The sequence below is a fragment of the Microchirus variegatus genome, assembly GCF_963457635.1.
Source record: "Microchirus variegatus genome assembly, chromosome: 16".
Taxonomy (NCBI): domain Eukaryota; kingdom Metazoa; phylum Chordata; class Actinopteri; order Pleuronectiformes; family Soleidae; genus Microchirus; species Microchirus variegatus.
In genome coordinates, this window is record NC_139817.1 from 23,388,773 (window position 1) to 23,406,260 (window position 17,488).

The window sequence follows — 17,488 nt, forward strand, 5'->3', positions numbered from 1 at the left end:
CCTGTAACAGGTCTTCAAATCCACACTGGGGAAACAGTCACAAACATTCAGAAAAATGTAAGATGTGGATTTTACAGCATGGAATATTAGTACGACTCCTCTAGGCGCTTGATAGAATTATATTTAAAACAAAACTAACCGTGCATCGCATACATTTTTGAGGGACTACTTTCTCTGCTGCTGCTGAGACATAAATCCTTCAAATTGCAAGGTTGGTTTTATTTCAAACATTCTATCAACACAGATATGTACATCGATAGTCTGCCGTTACAATGGATTTGCCTCGGGTGCACTGTGGAGTCGGTATGAGTGTTTCTAATGCCATGCTAGCAGGTACCATTGACTTGCGCTAGCCATAGCACCAGCGAACTCGGCAACTAGAAGAACTGAATGAAATTTCTTGAAAACGTCTCCAGACGTCTCCATCACACCGGCTGAGTTGGAAAATAGGTCTTATGTTAAAAATTCCTTACTATCCCTTTAAAAATATGAAGTCAGTCGCACTCTAGAGCCCCATTATTTATGTGTACTTCCTCATTTCCAAAGGGGGCGTATCATGCCCAGGTCTGCTGTAAGGTGAATTCAAATCAGTACTCTAAAAGCTTGTCAAAAGACACCTTAACACAGTCTTACTTAGTCAAGTACAATTTATGAAGCAAAAATAGAAGAAGCAGTTCATCAAAAAAACCAAAACGATTTATTATCCTAATTGTTATCAGAGGACAGCTATCAATGTTCACTTTTTTACAATATATTACTGTCATTTAACTGTTTTATACTTTGTTTTATACATAATTAACTTCCAAATGAATTTGTACATGCTTTTTTGAGGACTGACGATGCCCGGTCAGAAAAGAGAAAAAAGGCACACGATTGCTCCTGTCCACAGTAAGCAATTCAGTCCAAAGAAACAAAGTTGATGTGTGTGGCGATGCATGTGATTGTGGGTGAAATATCTTCTGACCGATGACAGGCAGCTCCTTTGAAGCCTGTTCCATGACTTGCTGAAGGCAGCGCCACATGTCCAAAAGCAATTTTCCAAATCACAGCCCAAAGTAATCAGTTTGATGTGGCATTTGACAGCAATTACATCTTTTGATTTGCTTAGATGCACTCAGAAAAAAAGAAATAAAAAAAACAACAACAAAGAAACTAAATTCACACTCCCTCTCTCTTTTTATCCACATCTCTAGTTTTACAGTATAAACAGAAGAACCTCCTTTACAGGCTACACTCAGGTGTTTCCTTACCTTATTCTATACAAGTGCCAGAAACACGTGCCGTCTCAAACAGTGCAGCTCAACGTAAGGTGTCTGTGAACACGCGAACATATCATTCGTCCTCTTCTTTAGCACTGTTTGCAGATCTGTGGCCTGAGAACGCATCGTGTGCGGTGAAGTCTGTGGTGTGAAATAACCACACACCAGCAACAGTTCCTTGCTCCGCTCTGAACATTCCCACAGTTTGAGCTCCAAACTTCAAACCCTACCCCAATCTTGTTTCTGTGGCGCTGTCCTCTGGTGTTCTTCAGTGTCTGGGATGCTTAATCCAATTTCGTATCATCCATTTTTGGCCCGAGCATCTCTGGACCACCAGGCGAAGGCCAAAGTTGGCATCTTTGGACATTTCTACCTCCAAGCATCGACCAGTGTCCCTGCTGATGATTGGACCGTTCTGCCGAAGCAACACACGTGAATATTAGGTCATTGGCAAAATAACCTTGGAAAGAAACACATGGTTACAACACAATTAATGTCTTTTGCTTTGACATCAGTAATAAGCCTTTCACAGTGGTCAAAACAAGAATTTTATGGCGATTGGTTTTATTGACATTCACTCTCAGGTGAATTGACCTTTTCCCGATGTGGGTTTCTTTTGGTTTCAGCTTTGATCAGCAATGGTGGAAAGGCAAGGTGAATTCATTTCTTCTTCTTTGTCAGCTTATTTTTCTGCAATTTCTGGTGCAACGCTACGATGCACAGTGACAAAACGACAAAACATGATTTGCAAACAAACATGATTTGCAGTCTGCAAAATATATTTTTTTAATGCAAATATTTTGTCTGTACTGTTGTTGTTGGTGAGTTCAGTTTGTTATATGAACATTATTCCTGAGTCTCTGTGACATGTTAGGAGGATTTTATGGCCAGTTGCTTTAGATTTATTACATAATGCACCTTTAAAGTTGATAGTATGATTTTTTATCAACAATCTCTGCTGCTGCTTGTAGAAACGACATTGTAGTTCTATAAACATGTCATCACTGATTCAGAACTGTCCTGTCTAAACATAAACCTTTCTGTTGTATATCTGCTCCTGGTCTCTTTCTTCTGTCTCTACTTCACCTCCTTCTTGTCCTTTCTCTCCCCCCTTTCTGTTCCCCACCTGTCCAAAATGTTTCCTTTCACCCCAACCTGTCCAGGCAGATGCTGCACATCTTTGAGTCTGGTTCTGTCAGAGATTTCTTCTTCTGTTAAAAGGGAGTTTTTTCTCTCCACTGTAGAGATGCAGAGTGTTTGCTCATTGTGGGAATTGTTGGGTTTCCCTGCTCTCGAAGATATTGTCTACCGGTATGTACGGTGCATTATATAAAAAGTGCAGATTTTTTTTTTACCTGTGTAAAGTCCCATAGCCTTTGGGATCCCCTTGAAACTGCATCGCATTTTTTCAGAGTGGGAGTGCGTCCTCTGCCGTCATCGATGAGGCATTTTGTGTCAGGTAAGAAGGTGGTCGACCCCAGAGGGCCCAGCTGGAGAAGCCCCTCGGTGGAGTAGCGGGCGAGCTGCAACACAGAGATAACTAATGCACATCACTGCTGGACTCAAAGCACCGCAGCAGTAAAGCAAAGCCTTCGCAAACACTTTTTTTTTTTTTAGAAAGCACAACCTTTAAATGTGCTACAGTGTGACCCCTCAGTGTAAAATGCAGTGGTGATGTTTTGACTCACATTGATAAACAACAGGAGTTTAAGTACAGATTAAGAAAAGTGTTCCGTCTGGTCAGCTAACTGCACAACAGACAGAACTGAAACAAACTGAAATGCTTTTAAACTCTATTTCTACATAAATACTTACTAGAGCTGTCCAAGTTATTCCGAGATTAACGAGAGACTGAGAAATAGTAGTTTCATTTTTTACGAAGCTGAGCGACGGAACCGGCGATAAAACAAAAGTTACCTGGGTGTCACGGCACATTTGATTGACAATGACTGGAAGTTGCGATCTTTGGAATCAGAGGACATGTTTCTTGTTGCATTCAGGATGGCAGTCACTTATTTTAAAATGACCTGGTTGGCGCTCGATAGGTCAGGGTCTTTTTGAAACCACAAAATTCTATGTGTAGTTCTGTGTTTAAAATGAAAGATGCAATTAAACAATGGTGTCTAAAATGCACACTGTCTAATTACTCATTAATTTAGTCATTAGAATAAAAGCAAAATAACCCTAACCCATGTAGATTTACATTTTTTTATTATTATTTATTGACAGACATGGGAAATGTGTTGCGTCAGCTTCAAAGACCATTTTAATTACTTGCATTACAGACATCACTAACATTAGTATATTTAACAAAATTTAACAATTTAAAGATAGCTTAATCACAGCACCAACAGGTTTAGCAGAGTCATAAAATAGATTTTTGCATTATATTTAAAAGGAAAAACAATAAATGCATCCAGTTTAGTGTTAGCTAAAGGCTAATTTATTCTTACTGCATCTGTGAATCCACTGTGTGCGGTAGTGTCATCCACATTTCTGAGATGTGTTGACATCCTGTACGACTGTATGTGCTCCATTTACAACATATTGCAATGGAATGGAATTTATCTCTGTATGCATTTCTTCTATGATAAAGCACATGCCACAAAGTCAGAATATGAGAAAATATCTGAATTTAAGACAATGTTTCTCATCACATGTTGGTCTGTAGAGTATTTCAGGGTCCTGCTAATCAAAGTCACAGCATTTCTCCTAAACTAAAACTTGATCCCTCACCATTTAATCCTGCACATGAAAAGACTCTGTGATGATACATATCTGTTACGTAAAAGGGTGCAACATTTAATATTAATCAGACAGATTAGAGGCTATGAAGAACGAGATGTGAGACGGAGCGATCCATCTCCAGCTTTGAGGGGGAGCATCACAGAATCAGTAATCAATGTGACAGCCTGCCTTTGTACCCAGACTTGTTGTAAACAATGCATCTTCTGGAGCTTTATTTGATGTGAAAATGTGCCATATTGTTTTCTGTCTCCGTGTGATTGTTTCCTTCCGTCTTAGAACAGAACATGCAGAAAATGTCTTTTAACCCATTATAAAAGCAGGCCCTTTGTAATTGTCATGTATCCAAACTTGTTATGGTGTTATACTGATTTATTTATAATCAGTGTTCGAGTGGGCTGTGACTGATATTTATAACTTCGTGAGGAAGGAGGGTTTTCGAGGTGAAGAAACAAAAACAAAGAGAGAGAGTTTATAATTCAGGGTTGTTTTTTTGAAAACCACTTGGAACAAATAAGAAAATGATGTGCTACTTTGTGTGTCACTCAAGATTCACTGGAAGTGGTTGGGCTGCTCATGAGAATGCTAATCAGGGTTATTCTTTGCACTGAGCTATGGCAGACATTTAGTGTTTAAACATTTTTCTAATTCCCAACCACACATTTTTGGTGATCGTATGCTATTTGTCTCAAGGTGGAAGTCCAAAGGTCACCTCATTTTCAGTTTTGTATTGCTCCAAGATAATGTAAAATGTGTTCATCGTGGTAGCTAACTGGTAACATTCTCATTAATACCTAGTTACAGTTCAGTCAGGCAGCCCTCTAATGCCAATACATTAAAAAAAATGTCACTACAACAAATAATTAAGGCCACGAAAAATAATTCTGCCAAACCAATTAACCTGAGCCTCATGCAGAAACATTAGCCACTCCATTAGTTTCCTGCCATTGTAAAACTTTGTAAAATCCACTGGAGGTCGAGCTACTCACAAGTCTGTTAATTAGCTCATTCATGGTGCAATGTTGTGACAAGTCTTTGTTTTCTACTGCACTGGGTTCCTACCTTCGCAGTGTTACAGTATCTATGGGAGACTTTCAATCAAAACAATAACATCAGGTGCAGTTTGATGATGGATCAGTGCAGGACCTTATCAGTTGTTGTTGTTTCCGAGCACATTTTCAACCATCACAGTGAAAGTAAGATTATTACAATGATGATTTTTTTTTTCTTAAGCTCATCATTTATTCTGCCTTGGCATCTCAGAGTCTGCTATGCATTTGTCACCCATGGCTACATGGGTTGTATATAAAGCCCAAGTCTTTCTCTCTCTTTCTCTCTCGGACGCCATTGCTCACTGTAGCCAGAAGCACAACAACCTTGCACGGACCCCTACTGATCGGGCGGGAACTAACAACACTAACAACTGTTCAACTTGCTTTTCTGAAAACTCAAATGCGTCAGCCAGTTTAAATATAAAGTTAAAATGGAAAAGATATAATAAGTGGATTTTAAATCTTTGGTTTAACCCTTTAACACAGAGCGTATCACCGACGACACGTTTGCACAAGTGCACTTTGCATTGCAGTACTACAGCACATCGGTTTATTACGGTAATTTCACTCATGCTTTTGCAGGAACCCAAGAATCGGCATCTTTGTCAGCAGAGAGAAGAGAGTAGGAAAAAACGCCTGTGCATAGTTTGCATTGTTTTGGCTTGTGTTTACACATAGAGACAAAAACTCAAAAAAATGTATTATTAAATATGTTTTATGCTGTTCAAAATTCTAATTCAACATTCACAATTTGTTTTGTTTTTCTTCCTGTTAAATTGTTAATTCACAAGTTTAATGTGCAGTAAATTGTAAATAACTGCTAAGATATAAGATATTGGAAGTTATTCTGGAAAAATGGGCAAAAGCACTTACTCACAGGTCATTTTCGGCCCCTTTTATGGTTAAAATAAGCATTAAAAAAAGATGTCCAGACATTTTGAGGGTTAGGTGTTATTTCTGGCAAACAACCGAAATCCTGACATTACTTTGATTAAAATGGCGGATTGTGGAAGCTCAAACAACACAGTTAAAGTTTTTAGATATTCTAATGGGAAATAACTAACATCATATTAGTAATATATTAATAAGACATTTTAGAGACTGTTATCAGTCTGCACAACAACACCATGCACACCTGAGTGCACCACACTGGGAGCTGGGAGTAGAGCCAAAAAAGAAATAGTTCAAGTCTTTCTTTAAGCCTGAGTGCCCTATTTATAGTATATTCACCTTCAGCCACCCTTTTACAGTGCTGCACATTCATTAACCAACAAAGAAAATGCAACATTTACTTTAATGCACTTCTGCTTAGTATGTGTGCACATGTAATAGTTTCTAACTCCTACACTGTGCCACGCTTTCACTGCATTATACTGTTGGACAAAGGTGAGACATTAGCCATGACTGACTTCCACGCCCACTGCTGGCTGAGAGAACCTCATTCTTCAGAGGCACAATGAAGATTTATTCAGACCAATTATATTTTTCAATAAGTAAAAGGAGCAGCGGTAAAAAGGAATGCAAAATCACAGTGTGCCATTAAATTGAATTTGGCCTGCTCGCGGTTATATCGGTCATCACTGTAATCTAATAATACAAAGACACAAAATTCATCTCCATTTGTTTATTCTCCCTGGAGTGCAGGATTATAAGAGTCAGTGAAGCTTTAAATTATATCAAAGGCTTACACTAGACGAGAGGCCGTCGATCTTTCTGTGTCCTTGTAATAATACTGCTTCATGCAACAGATAATGAAGAGCAACACAAGCAGAAAGGGTGGCTTATTTCAGAACAATAATCATGCATTAATAGTATTTGCATGTTTTTTTTTTCCTTTCTCTTGAGCAAAAAACAGGACAACTCAGCTCTGACCTGAGAGGACATGCCGTGGCACGGGTAAAGGATGGCTTTATCATCGTCCTCAGAGCCCTGGTCCAGGCAGTATCCACTGGCTTTGCTGTTCCTCACCTGAAAGACGGCAAAGAGACACTGGTACGTCAAACGAGGGAGAGACGAGCTCGGCAATTTGGACATAAAGACAGATTACTGTACGTAAAGTGACCAGGCTGCATAAAACAATGAAAGTGAAGTGCTTAATGATTAAATATACAGTAAACAAACTGTCTGTTACATTCAAAGATCACAGTTAACACTGATTAAGCCTGTGCTGCACACAGGAAGTGATTCATTTTATGTCAATAGCAGAAGGAGGCAAAAAATAATAAAGCTCCAAGTTAATTCCACTGTTCAAAAACCCGATTGACAGGATAAATACTTGTGTCTGTATACAGTCAAACACTCCCTCAGTCAGGTCTGATAGTTTTGCTAGATAGTTTTTGAGGCAGAAGAACAAAACAGAATCACCAAAGGTTACACACTGCAGCTTTAATTACCATGGATCACCGAGGGAGCACTGAGCAATTTCATTGTAGTGGGCTGAGAATAGACCGGAGCAGGGAATAATAATCAGCGGAGCAGTCTGCGATGGTCTGTGTGTGTGTGTGTGAGGTAATAACACTGGGATATATAAAGGTACATCGCCATCAGCCAAAATACACTGAGGTATAATGTTTTAGGTCGTTTCACCGTGTCCAAGTTACTTACAGTAGTTTAACTCTAACTTGCTTATAAAAGCCTTATATCGTCTCAGGGTAATGGTTAGACTTTACATGATTATTAATATTATTATGCAGTGACCAGTCTCAGTTCTGTCTCTTCCTTCCCTCCAGGCCTCCAGATGGTGGTGTGCACTGAGCAAGAGCTTCAGCTCTGTGGGATTTCAACGCTTATGGCTTAATTTCCAGGTTGTGACACATCTGTCATGTGTTGTTGTCAGGGGAGGTTCCACATGGCTGGTCTGGTCAGCACTGATGTTCACTGACAGCTGAGACTCATTTGTAATAAGGTAACTTTTACCCAGTTTGGTCGCCAGATTGGAAATAATGCCAATTATCTGCAAAAAGCCATAACAGGGCGGCTTAACACCTGGTCTTTAATTTTGATGTATTCTGTGTTTTATGTTTTCAATTGTTAAAAAAAAAATAACAAAAAAGAAAAGAGCATTCAGTCTGTCGTAATCCTATTATCTTCTCCCACCGTGCAATGACCAACACAAATAAGATGGAAAAGAAAACGAACAAGTTGTTTTTAATTAAAACTCACTTTGAGGATCCTGTGTTGTGATGCTGCATTGTTAAACAATAATACTAAACTTTATCTTTAAGACAATCCTGATAATTCACAATTCATAAATTAATAGGATTTCCACTAATTCTTTTTACTCTTATCACCAACGGTATCACATTAACACATCTTCTCTCCATTGTAGCTCTGTAATTGAATTGAATTGTAGATGAGAACATAAACCAAATGAACATGCACAGGTATTTCAAGGGATCCTGTTAGCAAGTGTCCTTCTCACCTCGCCGTATGTAATAGTGTTGTTATAGATACGCATCTCGGGGTAGACGTGATCGAGGTACCAGCGGAAACTCCGACACTGCAGCTTCTTCCTCAAGGCCAAACGCTCCGAGACGTCCCCGAAATCAACTCCTGGGTTCTGTTAGCATGTGAGAGCAAACAAGACAAAAAACAACTTCATCAGTGGGAGCTTTACTACAACAGAGATGCACACAGCTGCTGGAGAACACTCAACACACTGCTAGGCACACACCGGGATGTCCATTTTACGAGTTGTGTATTATTCCCACGGCATTTTTTACCATGGGTGCACCTGCGGCACAGATCTGTAATACGTGAGCATTAAGGGTTAAAGGATGCAACAAGAATTAGACAGAAGATAGACATGATTGGTGCTGAGTAAATTCTAATCAACTGCTAAATTATGAGCCCTCACAGTCTGTATGCATTACTGCGGTGGCTTCCCAGATTGTTTGGAAGGAATGTTTAATAGCTGCAATAATGGCTGACCCTTATACACACACACACACATATACAAAGTGACAGAGAGAAAGAGATGCAAGTTCCCAAGGAAGGCTTTGTTATCAGTTTTTCCTTCCTCGTGTAATTTAAAGCCAGCTGTCGAACTTGCTGTAATTGTCTATTTAAAAGACATTTTGTTGGTCAGTGGTGGTGTTTGGGGCAGGGGAGACATCACTAACAAATGCATTTTAATTTCACCGAGATGTTGTTTAGAATTGGATGTGGGGCCGGTCGCTGCGGAGTGTCATGAAGTCTTCGCTCACCAATGTAATTGCTTGCGCTGCGGGAACTTCAATAACAAGAATCTGTGATTGTGTGTATGAGCAGATTGGGGATGGGGGGGTAGATGGAATAATCACTGCGTTAGATCTTTGCACTGTACACAAAATAACTCTCCACTGGCAGACAGCTGTGGCAATAATGGGGCCTTGCTGCTGTGTTTGTAATTACACCAGCGAAGGGATGTGGTCCGACTGGCTATTTTGTCAAACACACACACACACACAAGGTTTCAGCCTTTCCCCAGTTGGCATCTCCGACCTGCACTTACTGTAAAACATCCATTAAATGACGTGACACAACATGGGGACATCAGACCTGTTTATAATTGTGGTGAAAATATCAGTGTGATCTTTTGGATGTTTGCTGTCTCTCGTGACGTCCTTCTCCGACAGTCATCTAATTCTCCTTGGCTGAAGAGGCAATTAGGATTCAACATTAAACTCTTCATTAACAAAAGTGGCTCTTTATTATTTTGCAACTCATCTCAAAAGACTCTTGAAAGCAATTAAGCTCAACCGATGTGTACAGAATTACACTAATTAGACACAAGGCTCCTCTGCTTCACTTCATGTACCTCTCTTATCTATCGGGAGTGAGACTGCACCGCTTCCTTACTTTGCCTTTGCTCTGCTGCCAGTGTGAAGGTCAAGTGAGATGAAATCTGAATTCTCAATTTCTATTGACGAGCGTCTGCGCAGTGCCAGCATACATGTGTGCATGAGAATTGAGCAGGGTAGAGATGTTGTTCCAGAGAGCTCAGGGCATAACCTGAAAACTGAAGACTGAAAACAAAAACTTACATTCATGGGGATATTCCAGGCCATGTAGACGTGGGATTTGTATTCATCCATCCACACCTCAGCGGCCCGCAGGGCATTACGCTTAGCGTAGTAATCTATGTCGTTGTTGTAGGGCTTCTTTGTGCGCTCGATGTGGGCCACTCTGGCACAGGGAAGGACTTCCATACTTCCTCCACACTGCCATACCTAGAGAGCAGGACAATTCAATCAAATGTGAACTAGTTTACAGACGAATGAATGCTAGAAGAAGAGATTTTCACTGTCAGGACACAGTGGCAAACTCTGTGGAGTCTTCATTTAATTATGACAACATTAACATAATATCAACAACATAATATCGTCCTGTTAACACACAAAAGCTTTAGAATCCACAATGTATATTTAGCAGTTTAAATTCACTGAAGACAAAGCAATTGGTTGTTAATTTTAATTTTTTTGTCATGGAAGAAGGTCCCACATTTATTTTATTATTGATGCATATTCACAATTTCATCACATCATTAAAATTAAAAATGAGTTTTGATGGTGGTGAACCCAAAAATGACACAGATAGGAGATAGTTTGAATATTATTCATGAAAACGTACGTTTTAATAATTGCAAATTATTAGTGATAAGAGTGTGATAGTTTATCAGGTAAAGAGTGTTGATCTGGGAAAGGGGACTGAGGGAGAGTGGAGAGGGAAATGAAGTCCTGGAGATGAGTTTTCAAAGCTGTGCTGTGCTGGGTGCAGAGATGAGGCAGGTGGGAGTGACGCCAGGGGACAGTTTGGGAATGTGCAACCAGACTCTACGAGGCTGGCAGAGTGTTGAAGGAAGAACCAAATATTTGTAGGCAGAGCTTAATGAGGATGCATGGCAGCTGGTGACCGGACTCCTGAACACCTGACTCTACTTCTGCAATCACACACAGGAGGAAGTGGGAGAAAGAGAGAGAGGGAGAGAGAGAGAGAGGGAGGGAGGGAGAGAGGGCCTCTGCTCCTCCTGACTTGTCTTTCCATGTTTGCCCCTCTTGCTCCCCCTCTCTGCTGGGGTTCAGCTGCCTGAGGCATTCACTATTCCTTATATGATGCTCACTTGTGGAATGGGCTTTGAGTTGGCCTCTAGGAGTTATCTTCCATAGTCCCACCAAGTTGTTAATGAAGCGCCCTTAGCTTTCTCTTGATATCAGCCCATGCAGTGCACCCTTTGTTGTTCCTGGTCTCACAGTCATTTTTGACTTCCCTGCCAACCAGAAGTTAGTGCTTGGCTCCCCTGGTGTTACTGCCAATTTCCTTTCTGGACTATGCTCTTGTCTTTGAACCATTCACCACTCATCCTAGTGGCAAGGATGTGTTGTGCCAAGGCAGGATATAACAGTCTGGTAGTTGGATGGAACCGAGGGCCCTTCACGATGAGAACTGTCTGTCACTTAGACAAGTGAGAGGAGTCTGTGTTCCTCCAGGATTTAAACTTTATTACGTTCTTATCTCTTGGTTGAGCTGCCCTTGTGCATATGGGTATTGATACTGGGGTTACTGGGGTTTGGTACCAAATACCATGGGAATGATGATGAACTCTCCCCCTAGCTGAAGCATCTTTGTACCACTGGTGAGCTACATCGTACCTCACCGATCTCTAATTGCAATAGTAAGTTCCACTTGGGACATAAGAACTTTGAGTTCGTAGTCGTTTCTTCTTGATGAGTCAGAACCTTTGCATTAAATGTGTCTGCATGACTTTTCTTACTCTAACATCCATTTTCTTTGACCTGTGAGAAGAAGCTGGAGTACCCAAAGAGAGAACCCAACACACAAGAGGAGAACAAGGCCCTTGGTTGAACTGGGTTCTGAACAAGTGACTGTCTTACTGTGAGGCACTGCACCAGCCCTTCTTACTATGTAAATATAAATTGTATGGTTCTTAATACCAGCATACAAATATGATATATTTGCATGTATCCACAAATCTGCTACTACAGAGAGACCTTGGTCCTGATTTGGACCCAGACCAACCTTGGGGCTGGTTATTTAGAGGTCCAGGATATACATACCAGTTACACATGCTGTACATTACCATGTTACAACACTGCATTGTTCAATGTCTTACATCATTTAGGGTCAGGGTACATGAGTGAAAATGCCACACTGATTGGCCAAATGAAGATCAGCATTCAGAATCACCAGCTCTTTTACCCAAACTTCTCCTTTCAGCTAGTCTTTCCTTGACTCCGTGCTACAAAATACAAAAAAATACAAAATAGGTGTTACAGTTCATTGCTTTGTGCTGAGGAAAGTGAGTGTGATAAATTGCTCTGTAAGCCGATGAACCATAAATAAAAAAGACCTCAGACAATTGCAGATGACAGCCAGAAATCTGTGTGTATGGCCAACGACTGAGTCATCTTAAAAAGCACGGTGCATTGACTGATTGTCAGCTGAGGGACGATGTGACACCCAACAAACATACTCAAATAAAACAAAATGACAGGTAGTCGCTTGGTACCAAAACTGTTATTTCTCAGAGTGCAGCAAAACATTTGTATTTTAAAATTGTGGGAAGGGAAACAGCTCATCTGTTGTGGGAAAGTGGCCCAGCAGTTAGACACTTGTGCACTGCCATCAGAATGCCACACAGCATATGGTAATGCTCTTCCAGACGTACAAACTGCAGAGCCTCCACCACCCACAGTCTTGTAATGATGATCACCACAGTGCATAACAGATGTTCCGATCCATTACATTTTCACTGAACCAAAACTGGTAACCCCCCTGCATGGTGTTAAGAGACCAGGCTGCTTCAAATCTATTTTCTCTAGTGTGACAGAGGCGAGGTGAAAACTATTTTTAGTTGACCATGTTTTTGATTTAAGGCACATTCACAAGAGAGTGGTGTACACAAACTTTTAAAGTATCCTCCTGTTTTGTTCTCTTAACCTGATTGCATTAACAGATTCTAAACATATGGATCTCCTCCATTTGTGTAGTTATGTGCAGTCTGTCCAAATATATGTTTTGTATTAGTTTTGGCTTATGACGTAAACGGAACCATATTCCTGTACCAAACAGCAGCAACACATCTAGAATTAAAACAGTATAGTTAATGTGTATGGATGGCTGTGTTTTTTACATTGTGTACTCGGTCTGTTAAATTAGTCAGACTACTTCTACTATAGTAACAAAATGATTATGACATATTCTGTGTGCGTTATTCACCTGCGTGTTAAACAAGCAATGACAGAACCTTGACTGAAATAGCTTTGCGGGATGATAAATCAAAAAACAAACAAAAATCTGGTGATTTTTGTTAAATTACGGTCAAATAAAGCCAAAAAATAAGATGACAGTAAAGTATTATGTTTGTTTTGGCTGATATTGCTTTCTGACTCTCAACTATTCAATTTATTGTTATTTGTATGGTGCCAATTCATAACATATATTATTATATCAAGGTAATGTTAGATGCAAATCAAACAGTTCAGGTAATGCATGTTTAATTTCTATAGCATTTTTAAAAATAATCTCATTAAAATAAGTCAATCTGTTATTAAGTTAGGTTTTAAGTTGAGTAATTGCCTTAACAGATTGGGTGCTGCACTTTCTCAGATAGAATTTAATCGAGTGTTTTAGTTCATAACTTGTGAACCAGTGAGCACTTCCTGGTGCAGGGAGGCATAATGTGGGGATCGCCCTGTCTAAAATTAGACGACTTTGCCCATGATGATCGTAATGAAGGAATAGTGAAACACCTATGCTAACCCTGTGCTGAATCAGTTTGGGATTCCAATGAGCTCTACAGCACACACAAACCTAGGATACATGATACTCCATTATATAAACTAGGCATTTCTCCACATATCATTTTTACTGCATTCTTACTCAGATACATTTTTCATGACTTGAAACGTTATCTAACCCAATAACTAAGTCTTTACACAATAACAGTAGAAAAATAACTCGGTTTCGTCTCAGTGTTGTTATGTGCTGTGGTCAGGCTAAAGCCCAGCATTTGGTGAGAAAAGCCAAATCAAATCACTTGTGTACGCTGTATAAACCTGTGGTGCTGTGGGACAGACAAGATGGTTGAATCAGCACACCTTAGGCTATGTAGCCAAGTGTGGATTATTCATGGAGGGAGACACGATCCACTGTTTGCTCAAGTCCAATTTATCATAATTGCAGAAGTTGCATATTTCTCTAATGCTCACAGGTCTTTAATTGAATGATAATAAAGGCACTTGAGGGTTTCTGTTTCTGTGAAACACTGTGATGTCTCTTCTGTGTCAGTGGTGGAGTCGTTTACCAGTGGATCTAACCTAAACTAGTAACATATTATTCAAAATCAACATTTTAATCATTTAAACCCTTATATTTGAGACTCTGGAGGCCCTGTCAGTCGGCAAAGAAACAAGATGACTCACTCATGTTTCTGTGGTCCTCCTCAGTCTAAGTACAGGAGGTAAAACATGTGATGTTGACTTCCGCACTCACTGGGACGTCACAATGCGCTAAATTCCTGGAATTGTTGTCTGGCGTAACACACGAGAGTGTTGGCGAGGGCGACGGTATCCGAAAACCGGAAGTCCACGAAAAGTTCTATCCTTGGCTCCACAGTGCAGCACAGAGTTCTACACAAACTTCCAGCCTCAGAGGATTTATCCGTCCAGTGGATACATGTTATATATGACGGCAATGTGCCTGCTAGAGCCTGCAAATGATCACTTTTCCAAATGCTAACTGCTGTTAGCTCCCAGTAGCCTCTGTGGCTGAAGTTTCGTTTTACTTTTTTTTTAAGGTGGACCTAATGACATACTACTAAACCGAGCGTTCTGACCAGGGCTGTTTTAACAGGGTGATTGAACTGCTGTGGTGCTTCATCCTTATGGTATTTTTGACCAAAGCATGTCACAGACATGTTCATTAGGACACCAGGGAACTAGGTTTACTTAGGGTAGAGAAACAGAGTATAATATGTCCCCTTTTAGTGGAACAATTCGGTTAGGTACAGTACGGTACAAATATTATTTGTTTTTCTATCAGGAATAGTACCAAAATAACCAGCCACAACAGATCTATTTTTTTGGCACCCTTCCATTAGGATACTAGAGTGAATTGGTACGACAGTGGGCGACAGAAAAACGTCACTCCCTTTTGACCAGTGTTTCTTCATAACCTACAGTCTCTTCTGATACACAGCTTGATCGTAGAGACAAACAGAGCAAGAATAAAAGAGCAGCTGGATTTCGTGCAGTGTTATCTGCCGTGTTGTTGTCTGCTGTGTCACATTAAATGTCATCGTTCAGTCTCATCACACCAGTACGACGTCACACTACGTGTTTCCCTGACGCGGTTGTCGGGCACAGCCCACACCCCTGCCAACCAAATAAATGTACTGTTGAAAAGCATGTCTGACCCAGGGCTTTACTATTCCAAACTGGACAAAACCACTTGCATTTCCCATCAATACAAATAGAGAAAATGGTCTTTCATCACAGTTTTGATATCTAAATCTTTCGCATATGCCACAAACACAACATGAGTTACAGTAAGAGCACTCTACTGTTTCACTTCCCTGAATCCATTCATTTCTTTCAATGAGGCTTTTATCATTAAATATTTCAGGACCAACAGATGCACACATCGTCGCGGAGATCCTGGCAGTTGGTTGAGTATTTAAAAGTATATTACGGCATTATCCAAGACTAACCCTGCAGCAGACACACAACTGAGAGAGTGAGAGACACACACACACACACACGCACACACTCCAGGGAGAGAAGAGGAGGGAGAGGGAGATAAAGCAGGTAAAGTAGATTTTACCAGCTTTGCTGCTGAATGTGCTTTTCCTCAAGAGAAAACCATGGTTGAGGGATTCATTCTAACAGTAATTATTTCGTTGAGAGTTCAACACCTTTTGAAACAAGCTCTTTATAATGCAGCTATTATTTCTTTATTCAGGTACTTGTATTTGTTAACCGTTTAAGATGTTATCATTAAGTTAAGGGCTAAGATTTGAATTGTGGTTAGGTTAAGGTGAGGGTTAGGCATCAACTGCTTATGATTAAGGTCAGGGATGAGGCTTTGGTTGGTTTGTCCAAATTAATGGAGGTCAATACACATCCTTAATAACAGAGGGAACCTGTGTGTGTGTGTGTGTGTGTGTGTGTGTGCGCCTGCGTGTGCATTAGTGTGTTAAGTGCCTGTGGATATCCGCACACAGCACAGCTCATGGATAATTGAAAATGTGAACGTGTGTAATTGAAGTTAGCAGTTTGCCCGGCACTAAAAGCAAATTGAAGATCAATATTTTCTAAAACCACCATTTCCAGAAGGTCAGAAACATAGTGGCTGACTAAGCTTGTGTGAAACAGGCTGCAGTTTCTTTTACACAAGGCTTCATGGTGTGGCTAAACACATGTCTTTTATGGGTAATAACGACTATAACAAAATAGTTAAATCAAGTGTTAAATAGGGCTGAACAACGAAATTAAATTTTATTTCGTGTCAAATGACAATTTTAGATAAAACATTGTCCTGACCTGTACACATCACATTCTAGTGAGTGAAGGAAACATCTTCTGTCGGGCAGTTATCATTTAAAATATGTTATTCAAATGGATATCGCGTTATAGCAGTGATAATGGAACAACAGTAATTGGTGAGGAAGCTGCAATCATCTCAAATGACATGATTTTGTTTGATCATTTGTCACAAATACACGTGTGTTTAAATCATATGATGAGTTGTCCGGACGAAACTGTTGAGGGCTCTTTCCAACAATGACTGATTGCTTTAGTCTCTGCTGCAGGGGTTGACTGTGATGTAGATATTTGTCAGGGGCAGAAAAAAAGGCACATAGTTAGTACGGAGCCCAGGACATGACATGGTCAAAAAATTATTAAAATTTTTTTTTTTTTTGTTTGTTTTTTAACCTGTGGGAGCAGAGCACAACAATCTCTCGGTCTGAAAGCAAACTGCATGTGTTCACCTTAGGCAGTTTACCTTGTATGCCACTATCTGGCCAGCATAGCGTGACTGATTATGTTGCTTTTGTACAATGTGCAAGTGTGCATGCCAGAGACAAAACATCAGGGTAAAATGGACAGGAAGTCATACTTTATCTGCAAAGGAAGTCGAATTTTATCTGCCACAGGTTGACATTACTTGTATAGTTCACTCAGACATCACTTCCAAATATAGAATAATGATTTAGAATGACTGTACTGTCATTGAGAACAATAGAGTGACATCTAAAACAGCTGTTCCTAAAATTTAAAGACCAAATAAGATACAGTAAATACGTTATATTTTCTATCTCGCCACTCACTGGAACTCAGGGCTGCGTTTGACCCTTCATAAAATTGTGACCACATCATGAAGAGGAGACACTTAACACGGAGCACTCTGATGGAGCGGTGATGTAATTGCCGA

At 40.1% G+C, this 17,488-nt stretch overlaps 1 protein-coding gene across 1 annotated transcript in view; it reads right to left on the reverse strand.

The window, feature by feature from the left end:
* Positions 1–1,527: 1,527 nt before the first annotated feature.
* Positions 1,528–17,488, reverse strand: part of galnt9 (polypeptide N-acetylgalactosaminyltransferase 9) — a gene marked incomplete at both ends in the record, with an annotated part of 85,017 nt that continues 69,056 nt past the window's right edge. Inside the window, 5 exons of the mRNA XM_083903006.1 lie at positions 1,528–1,674; positions 2,615–2,782; positions 6,929–7,024; positions 8,478–8,615; positions 10,081–10,266. Of these exons, the coding sequence (XP_083759132.1) occupies positions 1,528–1,674; positions 2,615–2,782; positions 6,929–7,024; positions 8,478–8,615; positions 10,081–10,266 (735 nt within the window). The remainder of the gene's footprint in view (positions 1,675–2,614; positions 2,783–6,928; positions 7,025–8,477; positions 8,616–10,080; positions 10,267–17,488) is intronic.